The 19,496-nt window shown below is 45.0% G+C and overlaps 1 protein-coding gene across 1 annotated transcript in view; it reads left to right on the top strand.

The window, feature by feature from the left end:
• krt222 (keratin 222) overlaps positions 1–19,148 on the top strand; it is a 34,327-nt gene extending 15,179 nt beyond the window's left edge. The window contains exons 5-11 of the mRNA XM_054778018.1: positions 229–382; positions 2,770–3,060; positions 7,244–7,369; positions 8,722–8,942; positions 11,925–12,148; positions 12,818–12,920; positions 15,990–19,148. Of these exons, the coding sequence (XP_054633993.1) occupies positions 229–382; positions 2,770–3,060; positions 7,244–7,369; positions 8,722–8,942; positions 11,925–12,148; positions 12,818–12,920; positions 15,990–16,200 (1,330 nt within the window). The 3' untranslated portion in view covers positions 16,201–19,148. The remainder of the gene's footprint in view (positions 1–228; positions 383–2,769; positions 3,061–7,243; positions 7,370–8,721; positions 8,943–11,924; positions 12,149–12,817; positions 12,921–15,989) is intronic.
• The last annotated feature ends 348 nt before the right edge of the window (positions 19,149–19,496 follow it).

Here is a 19,496-nt window from a genome sequence, read left to right as displayed (position 1 = left end):
GCATGTGTTTATTAATAGTACTACCGTAAATCTTCCAATATTTGTGCTGGTTAAGCATCTGGTCTGAGTACCCAAAATGCACCCAATGAGGACCCCTGCTCTACAGTACCTCACCCTTGGGACTGATAACACCACATTTTGCTGCTTTGTTAAGGCCTTTTTATATCACTTGCTGTTTCTATTTATGAATGAGTGATCCTGTGTTCATCCTGTCTGTACCTGTTGCAGATGTGAGGCAGAGGAGTGTAACACCGTGCTTCTGGAGCAACAGCTGGCTGTGCTGAGGGGGTCTAAGAAGAAGACTGAGCAGAGCAGCATGGCCCTGCAGGCCGACATTGACAAGTCAATGACGGAGCTGCAGGATATACACCAAGAATATCAGGTTGCCACAACTGTGCAGATCACTAACATTTGGAGTATTGGGGGATTATTATCAATACATTTTAGGAATAAATCAGGAATTGCTAGAGGATTGTCCCGCTTTTGGCAGGAGTTGCGTTCCAAGGCAGCCAGCAAATGGTGAATATTGGCCCTCCAGACCCTCCTGCTAGCTTGATCTTGACGTTCTTGATCTTGTAATTAAAATTACAATTATAACAATTTACACATTTTGAATTATAGAACGTACACGTCCTCACGATGAACGGATGGAATTGGAGTCATGATGTAACTTGTCACAGCGTACAATTATGGTGCGTTCAAGGATCGCCAACCAAGTGCGAAGTCTCAATACTTGAACAAAAACATTCAAGCATAAGCAGGGAAGCCCAGACTTCTCCCCGGCTACTTCGTCCAGCTCCTGCCGGTGGATCCCGGGGCGTTACCAGGCCAATTTAGAGACACAGTCTCTCCAACGTGTCCTGGGTCTTCCCTGAGGCCTCCTCCTGTTTGGACGTGCCCTGAACAGGCATCCTGACCAGATGCCCGAGCCACCTCATCTGGCTCCTCTCAATGTGAATGAGCAGAGCTTCTACTCCGAGCTTCTCCCGGATGACAGAGCTTCTCACTTCATCTCTAAGGGGGAGCCCAGCCACCCTACGGAGAAAACTCATTTTGGCCACTTGTACCCGCCATCTTGTCCTTTTGGTCACTACCCAAAGCTCATGCCCACAGGTGAGGGTAGGAACGTAGATACACCGGTAAATTGAGAGCTTTGGCTTTCGGTTTAGCTCCGTCTTCACCACAACGGGCCGACGGAGAGTCCGCATCACTGCGGACACCGCACCGATCCGCCTGTCGATATCGCGTTCCATCCTTCCCTCACTCGTGAACAAGACCCTGAGGTACTTAAAGTCCTCCACTCAGGACAGGACCTCATCCCAGACCCGGAGATGGCATCCACCCTTTTCCGAGCGAGAACCATGGACTCGGACGTGGAGGTGCTGATTCTCATCCCAGCCGCTTCACACTCGGCTGAGAGTTGAAGGTCACAGCTCGATGAAGCCAGCAGGACCGCATCATCTGCAAAATAAGTAAATAAACCAATAAAACTTATCAGGAAGGCTGAGAAATGTGATCAGCACGATAATTGGAACACACCCTTCTTAAAAAAGGGGACCACCACCCCCGTCTGCCAATCCAGAGGCACCGCCCCCAGAAGCGCTGCCTCCTCATTGGAAGACATGTCATATGATACAGTATATGTAAATATTACAGAAAATGTAAATATTACAGAAAATGTAAATATTACAGTATATGTAAATATTACAGAATATGTACATATTACAGAAAATGTAAATATTACAGTATATGTAAATATTACAGAAAATGTACATATTACAGTATATGTAAATATTACAGTAAATGTAAATATTACAGAAAATGTAAATATTACAGTATATGTAAATATTACAGTATATGTAAATATTACAGTATATGTAAATATTACAGAATATGTAAATATTACAGAAAATGTAAATATTACAGAAAATGTAAATATTACAGAATATGTAAATATTACAGTATATGTAAATATTACAGTATATGTAAATATTACAGAAAATGTAAATATTACAGTATATGTAAATATTACAGAATATGTAAATATTACAGTATATGTAAATATTACAGTATATGTAAATATTACAGAAAATGTAAATATTACAGAATATGTAAATATTATGGCAAAGGGTTGAGGCATGCGCCATCAGTGTTTGAGGAGGAAGAAACACGTACTGTATATACTACACAGATACAGGATGTACACGTACTGTATATACTACACAGATACAGGATGTACACGTACTGTATATACTACACAGATACAGGATATACACGTACTGTATATACTACACAGATACAGGATGTACATGTACTGTATATACACAGATACAGGATGTACATGTACTGTATGTACACAGATACAGGATGTACACGTACTGTATATACTACACAGATACAGGATGTACATGTACTGCATGTACACAGATACAGGATGTACATGTACTGTATATACTACACAGATACAGGATGTACATGTACTGTATGTACACAGATACAGGATATACATGTACTGTATGTACACAGATACAGGATGTACATGTACTGTATGTACACATACTGTATGTACAGGACATGTATGATGGATGTGTCATCACAGTAGCAAAGAGCTAATGGGTGACTGAAGTCGCTGCATTCAACAGATGGACTGTTTCATCTCTGGTGATGACTTTATTTGCCTTTTTCTGACTGTTGATGTGTCCCTCATCTCTCACTCCCGACCTCCAACTCACCCTCCCATCCCCCTCCCTTCTGGTTGGCTGTTTGCAGGCAGCCCGAGATCTGCAGCTGCAGCGGGCCGCCTCATGTGATGCTCTGTTAGCAGCAACCCCGGCAGCAGGCAAACAGGAGGAGGATGGCGCAGGGATGGAGCTTCCCAAACTCCTCGACCGAATCAAAGCTCAGTGCAATCCGAACCGATTTCCCAGCCAGAGTGAGAGACACCTCAGCCAGGGTACGAGCTCACATTCAAGTGCCAGTTTTGCCGGGGCAAGCCCATCTGAAGCTGGAGCGAGAGCAGCAGCTTCAACAACAACGGCACACAGAGCAGCCCTCAGTGAGGTACGCGTCTCTTCCTGCATCCTCACAAGCAATTTGTTTTTGTGCTGTGTTGTTTTGGCCCATGGCTAGCTAGGCACCCTCTCTTCACCGTCCCCTGGCCAGCAGTCTGGCTAAGGACTCACTCTGCCTCTACCTGCAATGTTGCGTGTATCCGAATAGCACATTTTTGTGCAAGTGTCTGAAAGGAGGGTCGTAATCTGGAAGGACCGGGGTCGTCCTCCTCGTCTCGATTCCCGATGGTAGGTTTATGTAGCAGCGTGACGAAACAAACCCTCTTGCAGGGTTTCAACAAGTCAAATTTAATCAATCAATCAAAGTTTATTTATATAGCGCTTTACAATAGCCCACAGGCTCCCAAAGTGCTTTACAATAAGACGATACATAAGAAGACAGCATAAAAACAGAACATAAACACAAAGTAAACACAAAATAAAAACTCTATAAGAAAGTGCTTCAGTGCTGCAGAGTGCTAAAAGCCTTTAAAAGTACATAAAATGGGAGTCAACAAGAAATAAATATGCATAAAATGAAAATAAATACAAGACCGCCCTAGTCGGTGTTGAACGCCTGTCTAAATAAATGAGTTTTCAATTTCTATTTAAAAAGGCCGACTTCAGTAGTGGTGCGAATATCAGTGGGCAGTTTGTTCCACAGTCTGAGAGCAGCGACGGAGAAACAGCAATCGCCCCACTGTTTGTATTTTGCCCGTGGGACTTCTAACAGAAGCTGTCCTGAGGAACGCAGGGCCCTGCCGTGATTGCGGATAGTTAAAAGCTCCGACAGGTACGACGGAGCAAGGCCGTTAATGGCATTAAAAACAAATACTGAAATTTTAAAATCGATTCTAAAACGAACTGGAAGCCAGTGGAGTGACGACAGCACCGGGGTGATGTGCTCACGTCTGGGCGTGTTTGTTAAAAACCGGGCAGCAGCGTTCTGGACCAGCTGCAGACGTGAAATTGAGGTCTGGCTCAGGCCAACGTAAAGTGCGTTGCAGTAGTCCAGTCTTGTGCTGATGAAAGCATGGATCGCTTTCTCAAGATCTTGCTGACCTAAAAAAGGCTTCACTTTAGCCAGAAAACGGAGCTGAAAGAAGCTCGTCCTAATGACAGAGCTAATCTGTTTGTCGAATTTGAATCCACTGTCGAAAATGACCCCAAGATTTTTGACATCTGGTTTAAAAAAGCGGGCCAGAGAGCTGAAGTTTGCTGTGACAGTGTGCAATGTTGGTGACATGCCAAATAAAATACACTCTGTTTTGCTGTCATTTAAATGTAAAAAGTTCTTATCCAGCCACTGCTTTACATCAGTAATACAATCCAGCAGTCTAGTGGGAGCAGTATTTTTCAAGTAAATTTAAGACTTTTTAAGCCCATTATGAATACAATTCAGACATTCTTTTCACATCCATAAGGGGCTAATAAGTACAAACGACATGACGGAAAATCACAGGTCCGCTTTGCACACCAGTTGGATGTGCTCGGTTTGTACAGCGACTCTAGTTCAGTGGTTCCTGAACTTTTTACAGTCGCCTACCCCTTCAGGTATTTGACCTGAAGCAGTGGCGGAGCCAGGAATTGGCCAAGGTGAGACCATTAATCACAATAAGTTGACACCTGAAGTGTCCAGATGGCCTGTGGGGTGGCCGGAGAGTGACCCTTAGCGCCGCCACTGATCTGAAGCCATGTGCCCCTAACTCCCGTGCACTTACAAAACAAAAATCTTCTTATCTTAATAAACTTGCACTATTGAACAGAATTCATTGTTAACTGGGTTTGCAGTACTGCCAGGTCCAAAGTGTATATTTTGCACGGTGACATTGGATCACGTTTCACGTGAGCGCGTGTAAACGGCCAATCATCCTGCATACTGTATCTGCGACTCCAGTTTGATGCTGGCATCCTTCTGCTTGAGTGGGTTCAATTGGAGTGTCACTTTTTTTGGCTGTGGTCCAGGTCTGCATGCTAATTTCACACCAAATTGAAAAGGAAGGTTCAGCAACCGTGATAAAGCAGCGTCGCAAGGACAAAATGACATACAACCAACAAAAAAGCCTGGTTGTCGGGGGAATCCCCACTGACACTGACAGTGTGGGGACTGAAGCACCAACATAAATGATATATCATTTGTATGGCTTATTATTAGTATTACTTTATTTTATTTGTGTTGTTTTGTTTTTGTTCTAAAAAGTCAGACCCTCTTGTCTTTTGTTGTTTGTCCAAGTAGGGGGCAGCCAAATATAAGAATTGTTTTCTCCTTTCTGCTCCTTTCCAACGATGAAGGTGTCGATCTGAAAATGCAATTATGCCATCCACTTTCATGAAAGGAGCAAAATGAATGAATGAATGCATGCATGAATGAATGAATGAATGAATGAATGAAAATCCTCAAGATCCTCAATGCAGAAAATAGTCATCAACTTACTTGTGTGTTCCTGTGATGCACACAGAGCAATGAACAACTTCATGCTCTGTCTCCTTTCTGCTCCGTTGTCCTTGCGCCGTGAGACGTTCGGGCGCGTTCGTAATTGTGAGAGTTAGGCGCTAATTGTTTGTCATTTTTATTCACGTACCCACCTAATGCGATTGGTGTACCCCTGGGGGTACGTGTACCCGACTTTGGGAACCTAGGCTTTAAATAAAAGTCACGTGAATACATTTTTAAGAAATGTAACAATGGTATTTAAGACATATTTTAAGGCCTTAAATTCAAATTACAGCAAGACCTTGGTTAGCGTATTTAATCCGTTCCACAAGGCCCAACTCCAACCGAAATGTACTCTAGCCTACTCAGTTTTTCCCATAAGAAATAATGTACATCCAATTCATTGGTTCCAGAAAGCCAAAAATACTAAGACAAAACATGTTTTTGTAGTTTTACATGATAGTTTAATGCAAAAAACGTTTCAAAATGCATACAAATACATATAAAGGATGAATGAAAGGGATAAGTGAACATTTAAAGTTCCTTTTACCTTCAATTAAGATGTGATTGTTGACAAAGACACAGAGTGACAGCGAGAGCAACACGGACGCCACCTTCATGTTTTGCCATGAGTTATTTCTTGAATTCAACAGTTTCTCACCTCAGGTCTCGGCTTTTCTTTTGATTACGGCTGCAAAATAACCCCAAATGGAGCCAAAGGAAGTTGCAAGTGCCAGCATTTTGATAAAGAAGGTGAGAAACACTGTGGAATTCAAAGAGAGAACTCATAGCAAAACATGAAGGTGGTGTCTGTGTCTTTGGAAACAATCACATCTTCAGTGAAGGTATCATTTTCCCTATCATTCATCATTTATATGCATTTAAATGTGTTTTATGCATGTCAAACTAGAATTATAAAACTATAAAAATGTGTTTTGTGTTGACATTTTTGAGACTTGTGGTGTAACTGTGCTAGTTAGCAAAGAACTGCTGATGACATCATAGACAGGCGACGGAGTTGACTTCCGGTTCCTGTTTCCAAGTATCAGCAAGCTAAGGATGCTAACTTTGTGATAAAAGTACAGTAAGAACACGCAGTGAATTAACAACACGACAACACGAGTGCCTTATTGTACGCTAACCAGAAAATGTACACAACCTGATGCAACATTTTGGAAAGATGATCATTAACTAAAAACTGTAAATAAGCCACACTTGTTATCTTATCAACACAGTATATGGCATCCTTTGTTTGCTGTTGCAACCCAGCGTTCCTGGGCACAATGCCGATGCACAACAGCGCCATAGCCAAGATTTGCGGCTATCATCTAGTTTGACTAAACAAACCTCCAACAGGAAGTCACACCGATACAACAAAAACATTCGATGTAACGTGTATACTGTAACTTTGTGCTGTCATGGTTTTACTGTGAAATGTGACGGCTGAGACGCAGCGGGGGTGAGGATGAGGGGCGTGAAAGGCCAAGCAGCTGTAAAGTGTGTCAACACAGCTGGCCCGCCTGTGTGTGTACGCAAACTGGAGTGTTAGCACTGCTACCTGTTGACACCAGAAAAATACACACAATCAAGAGCCGATCCTCTGACGACTTGATCTTTTGACTCTGTTTCCAGACGGAATTGTGTGGTTTGCTTGTTTAAATTTTTTTGGGGTCAGATCTCTTCAAAGGACCTCCGCCGCAAGCTCTAATCTCACGTTTCCTCCACTTACTTTCATCTTACGTGCTTCCATGTGACCCAGGAGGAAGCGGCATGGGCGCACATCAGCCTCGGCAGCAATGCACTGAGGGAGGCTCGGGCCGAGTTGGCCGAAGCCCGGCGGCAGTGGCACTCACTTCAGGTGGAGACTGAGACCCTGTATGCTTTGGTAAGGAAGCACAAGCACACCTTGTCACTGGGGGGAACCCACCAGAGGGGATTTAACACCGTCCTGTAAGGTCATACTGTAATGGACTTAAAAACCTAAACACACAAACTCTGTACAGCAGGGGTCGCCAACCCGTCGATTGTGAGCTACTAGTTGATCGTGAGAACATTTTGAAAAAAAATGATCATATCAGCGCCCACGCCTCCCAGAGGGCGACCAACAGGCACGCATTTTGTCCACCGAACACGCCCGTACGCCTCACCGCCACCCATGCAGCAACCCGCAAGCCCCCGCAAGGAGGCCAGTCTCCTTGGGCAGATCTTCTGCAGGTTCACAGCCGAGACCAGGGATCTTGGTGTCAAAAAGGTTAGTGACCACTGCTGTACGGTAATCCATAATCCATAATCCAAAAATGCATTATCCGTAACTGTAACAATCTTCTGAATGCCTTATGTTTGTATTTTACGTCATCCAGACATTTTTATGCTCGAAAATGCGGAATAAGTGGCAAGGGACGACTGGATACAGCAGGGGTCACCGATGTGGTGCCCGGTAGCCCCCTACGACCCCATGAGGCGCCCGCAAGCCTGCTTTTCTTTCACGTTTTTAGTTACAAATGTGAGAACAGAAAGAAACGCATTCTGAAATACAAAATGTGAGTTGTGGATACCAGCACCTAGTTCACGTTCTGGTAAAACGAGCATATTTCGTTTGTTTGGGTTGAAATGAGCTCTGAAAGGAAATATTTCAAAAATGAAGAGTGACATTGAGATGTGCAAAGGGATAATAATAATAATAATAATAATAATAATAATAATAATAATAATAATGATATCATGACCAGGACATACAAAATGACAGCATTTACATTCAAGAAAAGCAGGATTTACATTCAAGTGATTTTTCTTTTGTTTGGTTGGTTGGGTTTTTTGGGTCAACACTGACGTGTTCAAGTGTTGATCACAGTGACGGCCTGGGCGTCAGGAAGTGACGTCTTATGTGCTATTATTGTGATTACTATGTTATTATCATTGCGCCTGTTGTGAAAAGCTCAGTAAAAGTCAGTTGTTCCGGCTGTCAAGTCTGGTGCTTGTCTCACCTAGTGACCAATGTTGAACACTACATTCACTATTTGATTCATTTAGCCATTTTTAGCCTTGAAAATGCTTAATTGGGGGAAAAAATATGTCCAATTATCTTAAATATCCATATTTTTGACTCATAATGGGCAGTAGTCAACCACGAAACAGCGATCAGTTATTAGTTCATTACTGAAAAACATGCAATAGAGCGATGTTGGAACCATGATGTGGCGAGGGAAAGCTATCTTTTGTCTCTTTGTGTTTGTTCAGGAGAAAGGTCTGGAAAAGTCCCTCCAGCACACCCAGCAGCTGTACTCCAGCCAACTGCAGGAACTTTCCCAGGTGATCACCGGCCTGGAGAGCGAGCTGGAACACGTGAGGGGCGGACTGGCCACTCAGCGGCAGCGCCACAGCCAGATGCTCAACACAAAGATTCGACTGGAGCGAGAGATCGCCACTTACAGAAGACTACTGGAACGGGAGGAGGGCAGGTGAGGAATGAGAGGGGGAGGAGAAAGCGGTAGCTTGTCTGCCAACAAAATAACGGGCACACATAAAAAAAAATCCATCATTTCAATTAGATTCATGCGTGCAGCACATCTGGACTGCTTTACTGGGTGTTTTATTCCTCAGTTAAAGCCTTGCTTTATTTACACAAGCTTTGTAAGCCTCAGACAGTTCACGACACGTTCCAACGCCAAGCTTACATTTTTCACTAAGAATGTTATTCATTTATTATTTGGGTCTGCCGAAAAACTAATTGTACAACAAAAACCAATCCATTTTTCCCATAAGAAATCATGTAGATGCAACCGATCTGCAGCCTTCGCCCAAAAGATTTAACACACTTTTTATAGAGTATAATGATAGTTTTGCATGCATTTGAAATCATTCTAAATGTTGCCTTTTGCCTTTACCAAACACAAAGACGGCGAGGAGCGGTGAGGGAAGAAAGAGCCACACGAACGCTACCTTCGGGTTTTGCTATGAGTTATTTCTTGAATTCAATAGTGTCTCTCACCTTCTTTATCAAAATGCTGGCATTTGCGACTTTCTTTGGCTCCGTTTTGGGTTATTTTGCAGCCGCAATCAATGAAAAAAAAAGCAGAGACTTGGCGTGTAAGTGTGTTAGTTAGCAAAAAAGCACAAGTCGACGCGTGACGATGTCGTAGGTGGACGACGGAGCTGCGAACAGGCACATCGTTTTGTGATAACGACACGTTGGGAACACAGTTGGACCCCCACAGTGTTTTAACTCATTCCATCCCACAGCGGGGAAATTTACTTGTTACAGCAGCAAGCAAGATACACAAGTAAAGAATACATAGTGGCTACAACATGGTTCAGGTGGTGCAGGTGTTGTAGAGCCTGACAGTGGGTTCATAATACCAAGACAGTACAAAAACAGAGCTATCTTTCTGGCAATAAGTTTTGTCAAAAACGAGGCGGGAGCTTGCTGCACACCAAGAAAAAGGTAACCATACAAAAAACCTTCAGGCAAAAGAGGTCAGGGACAACTGGGCTATACCGGGACATGGAAACACCGACTCAAATGAGCGAGATGGGATGCAACTTGAATGATAGGCGAGGAACCGGCGTCTCCCAGCTGCCCCACCTCAGCCTAAGCAGCAAGCGACCCTGATTATGAACAGGTGTGCCCAGTTGACCCACCTCCAGCCGAGGGCAGGTAGAGAGAAAGACAGCGAGCGCCACGGGACACAGTCGCAGGTGATCACGACAGTAAAGGTGACTTTAGGGGTGTTATTTCATGTCTACAGGGCTCTAATCATGGTAAAAACATGTATTTAAAAAGTCATAAACAGGTGAAACTACGAAAATATCCATTCATTAATACTGAATCCTGCTTCATGGAAATTCACTTATCGCAGTTGGGCCTGGAACCAATGAAGTGCTATAAACGGGGGCTGATTGTATAACTAAACATTTGCTCAGAGCGGTGGAAAAGTCCTCCTTCCTGGAGGTATAACCTCGTTATTCCATGACTTCTCCCCTTGAGTAACACGGTTAGTCACGTTGACACTGATGATAACTTGTAGCAAAGGTGCTTCTGTGGCTTAGGTCAAAATCCCCTGCTGTTGGTATTCCCTCTTTGCCAACCAGCCTTCCAGTCAACATTCCGAAGCTTCTTGTTCCTATTTTTGGAAATGAAGCAGCCAGTTGCGCGTTTGCAGGCGCTTCATCCTGAAGGCCGGACGTGGGGCTCACACAGTCTCAGCAAAGCAGGAGCCAAGTACACAACTGTGGTCGGTTAGGTGCCGATCGGGCCGACAGCAAGCGGTGAAAAACAGAAGGTTACGTTGATAAAAATAGCTTCCATCCTGCAAAGTCATCCGACACAGTGAAGAGCTTGTATAATCTTGCAAGGTGTTTCATGATTACAGAATGTCCCTGACGCGCCAGAGCAAGCATGATTAGGAGGAAGATAATTGCCACCATGCTTGCCCCGTGCTGTTTGCGTTGCAGGTGTTAAGAGGCAGGTACTTGTGCTAAGTAATTACACTGACTTGTTGCAGGCTTGTGTTAAGTGCTTTGATCAAGTGGAAGTGGGTGGTCTGGGATTCTTGGCTGTTAGCGAGTGGGCAAATCCATAAATCCTGGCAGATCCCAGCATGGAAAGTTGAGAAGGTACACGTCTTTGTTTTGTGACGATACAGACGTGTTTGGGCCTGGTGTTTACCTTTGCAGCAGTCCTAAAAAAGGGCATCAAACCAGCTTTGTTAACATTTTAATGTCAAGAAGAAGTTTAGCTTTAAAACTCAAAGCTCAATTATAAACAAAGAATCTTTGGGATTGAAAAAGCAAAGTAAGTTCATTTTCATCACGTTTCACCAATAATGTCCATGTTTTGTTAGGATAGCGTAGCCAACGTATTGGCATACGTTGGCTTGTTTTCGGGTTGGTCTCGGGTTGGGAGTGAGGTCTTACCCCAGGAGGAGGAGGTCAAGTATCTCGGGGTCGGAGCGTGAGATCTTCAGGTGCATCGGCGCAGCGTCTGCAGTAATGCGGCCGCTGTACCGGACCGTTGTGGTGAAGAGAGAGCTGAGCCGGAAGGCAAAGCTCTCAATTTTCCGGTGGATCTACGTGCCTCCTCTCACCTGTGGTCATGAGCTTTGGGTAGGGACTGAAAAAGCAAGATCGCGGATACAAGCGGCCGGCCCTAAGACCCTAAGAGATGGGGTAAGCGGCTCGGTCGTCCGGGAGGAGCTCAGAGTAGAGCCCCTGCTCCTTTGCATCCAGAGGAGCCAGTTGAGGTGGCTCAGGCATCTAATCCTGGAGAATACTACATCCTGGAAGGCTCCTTGGCGAGCTGTTTTGGGCGTGCCCAGCTGGGAGGAGACTCCGGAGCAGACCCAGGACACTCTAGAGGGATTATGTCTCCTAGCTGGCCTGGCCTTTCATTTGTCTGGATACGGACACCCGCATCCTCATCACCTCGTTACGTCATTTTGCAGGTACGCGGGTCGGAGTGGGCAGCCAATGTGTCTGCAGCCCTGGAGATCTTCTTTGGTGGAGTCAAAGGAAAGCGGCCTGGAGAACAGCTTTAGTGACCCCGCAATCACCCCGGATGAACCAAAGTCAGAGCCCCTGCCTGAAAGGACTTTACTCATCCCAGGAACGCACAAGCCAAAGGAAGGTCCCGCACTCCATCGGCCACAGAGTCTTGTCATACTCACAGGTAGGACCGAGTCACAAGGCTGGTGAGGCACTGACTCCTTCGGGATAAGAACATTGTATTCAAATACTTTTAGTCCCATTGGTTGATGTGTTATAAAGCAGCTGTATTTGTATGTAAAGTACACGCGTTCTATCCTTCTCCAGGAAAAGCTTTGTTACTTTATTGTGAAGGTCCGACCACCTTCTGTTGCGATTGGATATGCAATCCTCCATCTTCGCAGCCCAATCCGTTCCTTCTTCAGCAGAGCATAAAAATATCTTTATTCCTTTGCTTGCTGCCGAGTGTTGACTAGCTGACACACTGACGCCGGGCTGCTCAAAAATGTTCGAAAATACGCCGGCTTTGGCTTTTCCTCTCTATGGAAGGATGGCAATGACAAGCACCTTCCAGCTCACACACGCCCCCGCCCCCTCGGGGTGCGCCTCAGCGTATGGCATTTCTGTGTATCGCATCGTCTGATGAGCAAGAATAAATGTTTCTGTATTGGCCATACGCTGACAAACAACAGTTGGCAATCCGGAGATGTCATGTTTATTTTATCTTTTAATTAGTCACTCTGCTTCACCTGCCCCCCCTGACGGCACGTCACTGGTACGACACACGCACACACACACACACCAGTATCATTGTCATGTATGGCCACGATTCGTCATCAACGTCTTCTGTCAGAACCAGAGCAAGATAAAGATTTGCCCATCGCCACCGTCAAGACTCAGGAGATTCTCCAGGGCAACGTGGTGCAGGAAAGTGCCGAGGGCCACGGCACTATTGAGTAAGTACCGATGTTGACCTGTCTTCTGCACCTGTGGTTCACACTGGCTCATCTTCTGGCGCCCGCTGCCAACAAATCACTTTAAATTAGTGTCATCCCTCGTTTGTCGCGTTTAATTGGTTCCATGTCCAGGGATTCTGTATTAATAAATCAAATATTTTTGTAGTTAAAGCATAGAAAACCTGTTTGTGACGTTCTAAAGACAGTTTCAACCATCCTTACAGCCCTGTAGACATGAAATAACACCCCTATAGCCACCTTTACTGTCCTATTCATCTTTACACCACATCGCGCAGGCTGCTGGGCCACTGATGCTAGCATAGCAAGCTACCGAGCTAACTAGTTTGCCTCTCCAATTTACTTATCCTAAACTTAAGAAAGCGTTTCAAACGGAGTAGGGAAGAAGGACAAAGTAAGAAGCCAAAAACATACCACTTCCACACTGAATGGGAGGATAACTACTGTAGTTGTCATGTCAGACATGCCATGGGTGACCCCGGGCAGTGTTAAGGTTTTCAGGTCAGCCTCACATCCACACAGAAAAGAGCGTTCTGGGTGCCCTTTTTTAAAACGACGACGTCAGCGGCTCGTCGCCGTCACGTGACCAGAAGTGAGCTTTGACAAGTCAACATACTATCTGAATATTCCAAGTGTCATGACTCAACGCGGTTGACATTGTCACGGTATTTTCTTGTCTAGTACTCCCCAAATGGCGCAGGTGTAATTCCGCTGTGTCGTCAGCCTACACGAGCCTCGGAAAGTGGAAGACGACGTGCGTCTTTCTTCTTCTATGGTATCGTGTGTCACTGCGAGTCTGTTCACAGCGCCACACGTAGGTGTGCCTCGTGCGTTACACCGTTCCCATGTGGATGCAGCTATTTACTAATCCGGGACATCTCAGGAGCGTTCGGGTGTGGACAGAGCCGAACATTACTTGACGGCTAGTGACCAGAATGCTACATATGACTTGTCTTTCAATATTTTTGGATGAATAATAGGCGATAGTCAACCACAAAGCAGCAGTTTCCTGCTTGCCTCCCATACGCAGGTCCTCCTACGTCACAGTCACACCTGTCCAACTGATATATTGTGCTTGTATGAGGTTACCAGCCAACAACATGACAACCCACCTGCACACACCTCCAACTATTCACGAGGCGTACAGACCTAGTCTGCCGCTTGAGATTCTCAAGGCTGATTCATCTTCGACCTGCATGGGAACTTTTCCCTTCTTTAATGACTTTTGTTTGATGTTTAGCTGCCCGCCCGCTGTGGTTTCTTCGGGGCGTGGCGCCTATTGTTGTCACACCAGACATAGGTGGAATGTTTTTTAGAAAACGCCTCTGGCATCGTAAGCCGTGTGCGGACGTTTGCCGGTCGATTCACATGACCGCACTCAGTCTCAGCTTGACAAGTCATCATGTTTGTGTTGACTGAACTCCCATTTAAAGGCCTGACAGTCTCGCCTCCTCGCAGCAGATAAGGACCTGCAGCAAACCCTGCTGCTTAATGAGCTCATGAAAGATACAAATCAATCCTCAAGAATTCTTCCGAGGAGCAGAGAACTTGAAAAGCTACTAAAAGTGAACCGAAATGTATTTGACTGGTGGAAAAGGCAACAGATGTGCCCCCTGCCTCAAACCAACTCTGCTTCCCCCTTCCCGCCTGAGCTGCGTCACAGTTTTGACAGCTGGGGAGCTTGGCTGACTCACGGGTGCTCACCGAGCCCGCAAGCGTCACCGACTCGCGAGTCACGGCTACAACTCACAGCAGACAAAGTTAGCATGAGACATTTCACATGAACAACGCACCTCACCCTGACTCATTCTTAAATCCTTACCATGCACCTTTGAAAAAGCGCGTGTGGCCTTTGGAGAGTTCCTTCTTTTACTTCTGGTTCCTCCTGTGGCTGTTGTCTCATCATGTAACATTACTGGCACCTAGTGGCCAGTGTAGGATACTACATATCGCAATGGTCATGCTAAAGGTTGAATTTCTTTTGAACATGCACGTAGGTTGGAATACATCACATAAGAGCCGTCCCTCATTTATCGAGGTTCATTGGTTCCAGACCCGACTGCGAAGTAGGATTCAATATTAATAAATGGGATGTTTTCGTAGTTAGCGCGTAGAAAACCTGTTGATGACTTTCTAAATACGGCTTTTAACATTATTAGAGCCCTGTAGACATGAAATAACACCCCTACCTTTACACTCCTATCATTCTTTGTTTACAACACATTGAGCAACACTTATGCACAGGCTACAGGACGCCGTTTTAAGCATTAGCATGCTCCCAAGCTAACTAGTTAGCCTCTAATTTGTTTATTCTCAACTTAATGTGTTTCAAATGTAGTGGGGAAGGTAACCACTTCCACACGGAGTGGGAGGAGAACTTTTTTCCCTCGGACACGGTGTGGCTGACTCCATGCAGTGTTAAGCTAGCGTCATCTAAGGTCTCATCAATGTAACGTTACTGACACCTAGCGGCCATTTATTCATTCGTTCATTTTTTTAAAAATGCGATATAGAGGGAGTGATGTTTGAACCACAATGTAGTGAGTAGGAAGAAGCAAAGCTTATTTAATCCGACCCCCCCGCGCTTGCTAAAACATTTGTTCACGTCGCGTATTCAACACGTACGCTTTACCGATTATTACCAACGTATTTGAATGTGTCGTCTGAGCGCCTGATGGCTTCATTAGACACTTCTATCCTTGAGAACGCTTCGTTTAGGCAAAACAGATGTCAAATTTGCTCAGGCAAGCATATTTTTAACAGATCGGATTCAGCCATGAAACAGCATCATTTATGAAGATGTTTTTGGAAAACTGTGATGAGTGAAGCTGCAAAAAAAGGTTCAAATAAATCACGAAGTGCCCAAAATGAATGACATTCATTCGCGTGATGCGGTATGTGTGCTGGGAACTGCTTACATGGCGTCCCACATGTTGCACCTGTCACCGTTTATGCATGTGGTCCCATCTTAGACGAATGAATGGATGAGTGCAAGTCAAAGGTCAAACGTCATCTCATCCCCAGCTTTGATTGACATCTGTGTGTGCTCAGGACGGAAAAGATTGACAAGGTCATTAAGCAGTGGGAGAACTCCTTCTTCAGAGGAAATCCAAAGCTCCGAAAGAAGTCTGTGTCCCTGCGCTTCGACCTGCACATGGCTGCGGCGGACGAAGGCTGCGCCCGGACGAAACAAGACAGCCTTCCCGATGTCGAAGTTCGGCTCATCATGAAAAGATCCCGCAGCGCAGCAATCACGCCCTAACTGCGGGAATGCTCAGGGTGTGAAACCCGGACTTCCTGCCTTGCAGGGCGGGAATGGTTGTGAAAATGAAGGTTGGACGTTGGTCGTCTCCTCCAGCAAACCTTCACGCAAGCTGGAACACGGGTGGCCCTCGGTTCACGACGTCTCTAAATCAGCGTTTGCTTTTTCCAATCATATTTTAACACTGAATTGCGGTACCGTAGATCCCCGCGTGGGGGGGGGGGTTACATGCCCCAGCCAACAACAACTGGCGTCATTCATGCACCCATAAAAATGTCTTTGATTGACACACGGCTCACTCCTCCCCCTCCAAACCCTCCTGCTAGCTTGACGTTGACATTCGGGTCAACATTTGCGATAAAAGTAAAAGTAGATTCAGCTGCCCCTTGTCTCTTTAATCGCCATTGTTCACTCGTGACACAATCCAGGTTTGAGCCTTAAAAAAGCCTCACACCCTGATTAAACACATTTAATAGTCACTACTAATGAATGATAATGTAAGGCAGGGGTGGGCAAACTGCGCCCCTTGGGCCACGTCAGGCCCACCAAGCATCTTAATCCGGCTCAGCCCACCAGGCATTTCCAAATTCCTTTTTTTTTTTTTTTTTTTTTTAAAACCTTTTAACATCAGCAACATGACTTGCAGTGCTACTGTGGCACGCTTGAGTCACCAAAATAGTCAGATGCAGCCCAATACCAAAAAAGCACCCATATATTCCCGCCGCAAGGCATGCTGGGTAGCTTACAGTACACTTTCTCCCAACATTTTGCTGTTGTCACATATTTGCAAAATATGTTGAGGTCATCGGAGAAGGAAACAAGGAGGAGGTAACGTATCGTTTCTTGTCCACACTTCACACTGTTGTGGCAGCTGGACTACCCAGCATGCCTCGCGGGCATTTGGAAATAACAGTTTTAGGTTACGTGTTGTGTTTAGCGCTTAGTTGTTGATTCATGCGATGCGTTCACTTGCTGTGGATGTGCTGTGTTTGCACCGTGAGCAAGGATGTCGTTGATGCCATGTAAAAATAGATGGCCCCCCCACCTCCTTTTTTAACCCAATGTGGCCCACGAGTGTAAAAGTTTGCCCACCTGAAGTAAGATGTTATATGACCAGATGGAATGCGTTTCACATCAACTACGGTGCATTCAAGGACCGAAAGTGCGAAATCTCGACAAACACTTGACAACATGGTCCGTGAAGCAGAAAGACGTGAACATGTTTGACACAGCGGTTCACGTGTGCCGCACGTTTCACCCGTGCGATCACGTACTTACACATGACCACCCGCTGAGGGTGAAGAAGTGTTTTCTGCGGAAGACAAAAGATTAAAAATGTGTTTTTAGAAAAAAAAATCTGCAGATTTGCGGGGTGTTAAATGCTGGATCACGAATGTGTGGGTTAGGTGCAGGTTTTGGTGCAAGAAAAATGCATGGGAAACGAAACAAGGAGTTTACCAGAATAAAAGCATTTGTCAAGTAGAGATCCGTCCTGCGTGACGTCACAGTGAAAATAAATGACTTACTTAATAGACCTCTGTCCTGCTTCACTTCAAACACTAGCGGTTCATCTCTGTTAGATGATAAAACTACCGACTATTCACTAATAGCATCAATGAGTCATCTGCGGAGGACTGAGATACGACTCCCTGCTTTCTCGCCCCTTCCTTGTGCAATTATTGTCAGAGTCCCTGAGTGTTTGCGCAGCTAAAACACACAGCGCTCACGACAACGTCGCCACAAAGCACAGGCGTGTGCTTTGTGGCCTTCCAGTTTGTTTTAAAATGCGTCGCTTAAAGCGACATCCTGCAGCTCGCCATCACTATTAAAAATATTGACTCTCCTCCAAGCGATAACACACCACCCCACCTTTCACCAGGTCAGTGTTGCGTCATCGGTCACTGATGGGGTGTCCAAAGTGCAGCCCGTTTGCAGAGTTGGCATGTTTAAAAATCCCAGCATTTATTAAAGTATAGAGTATAGAGGCACACCCCCAACCAAGACTGGCTTCACTCTGTCGTTTGTAACCTCTACAGCTGTCCTATCTAGTCCATGAGCATGCACAGCTGAAGCCTGCTCGGAGAGAAAACACCCTGAATTTAGCCTTTTGAGAAAATAAAAACATCAAAATGACCCCCGCATCCTCTTCACCTGGGTGGACAAAGTTTGGACACCCCCAATGTTTGACCCACCATTCTTCTGTGCAGGCGGTGTGTGTTCAGCCCCCAAATTTCAACAGTTTTGTGTCCTGTGATTGACTGGTGACCAGTCCGGAATGTCAAACGCCTTTGGCCTAAACACTTCTGGGGTAGGCTCCAGGGCCCCATGATGCTAAATGAATGGATGTTATTTTTGTACATGCAGTACCTGTTTTAACCACCAGATGGCAACATTTGTTAATTGTTAACAGCAGCACACATCATTTATGCTTTGATTGCTCCTGTTCTTCACACCAAATATCTTGAAACATAAAGCATACATGCACATCATGGATATTTATTATTTAGGCACTTCGGCTTGATTCTGCTCTGCGCACACTCCTTAGCAATGTACACATGAAGTGTTTTGGTTTTTACTTTCCCACAATATGTGATTCCAATTAAAGAGAACGTGCTGACGGTTTGCTTGTTTTCTGTCCAACCCGAATCGCACGTCGTAGACGTCCATGTCCCGTATCGCAGTGGCGCCCGACGCCGTTATTACAACAAACTTCTGGCGGAAAAGGGTGTCTTTATTTATGACGTGCTGTGTACAAACGACCACTGGCGGTGTGAAAGCTTAACGTGAAGGAAGGACGACAGCCACGAGCTCGTGGGGCGTTTTCTTGACACCCCACTTCCGCCTTGCTTAGTCTTCCGGTTCCATATTTGTTGTGTGCGCGGAGCGATACTGAAATATCGGCACTTACGATACCAGCTCCTCATGCGTGAAAAAGATTCTCAAATCAAATTATCGATATTTTTGATACTTCAGTCGTGTGTGTATTGTGAATAAAGTTTTTGTTATTAATAATCACTCTGTTAAATAGTTTCATTGTTTTACTTATTTTTTTCTGTTTAAAAATGGATTTTTGTTTCTGTTGTATATTAGCTTGGCTATCTGTCAAACCCCGCTACCTCAGTATACTTCGGCTTTAAAATGAATGATGAATTTATTACAATTAGTCATTTATTTAACAAATTCATTAAATGTCTCGCTCTCTTTATGCGTTGATATGAAATGCGCCACTTTTTCAAATATACCAAACACATTACATGAATTTGCACAAAGTATCAGTATCGGCTCAGTACTGTTGA

Source organism: Dunckerocampus dactyliophorus, chromosome 6, assembly GCF_027744805.1.
Source record: "Dunckerocampus dactyliophorus isolate RoL2022-P2 chromosome 6, RoL_Ddac_1.1, whole genome shotgun sequence".
In the NCBI taxonomy this organism is placed as follows: domain Eukaryota; kingdom Metazoa; phylum Chordata; class Actinopteri; order Syngnathiformes; family Syngnathidae; genus Dunckerocampus; species Dunckerocampus dactyliophorus.
Note: the sequence above shows the minus strand (reverse complement) of the source record. Positions and strands in the feature narration are given on the sequence as shown.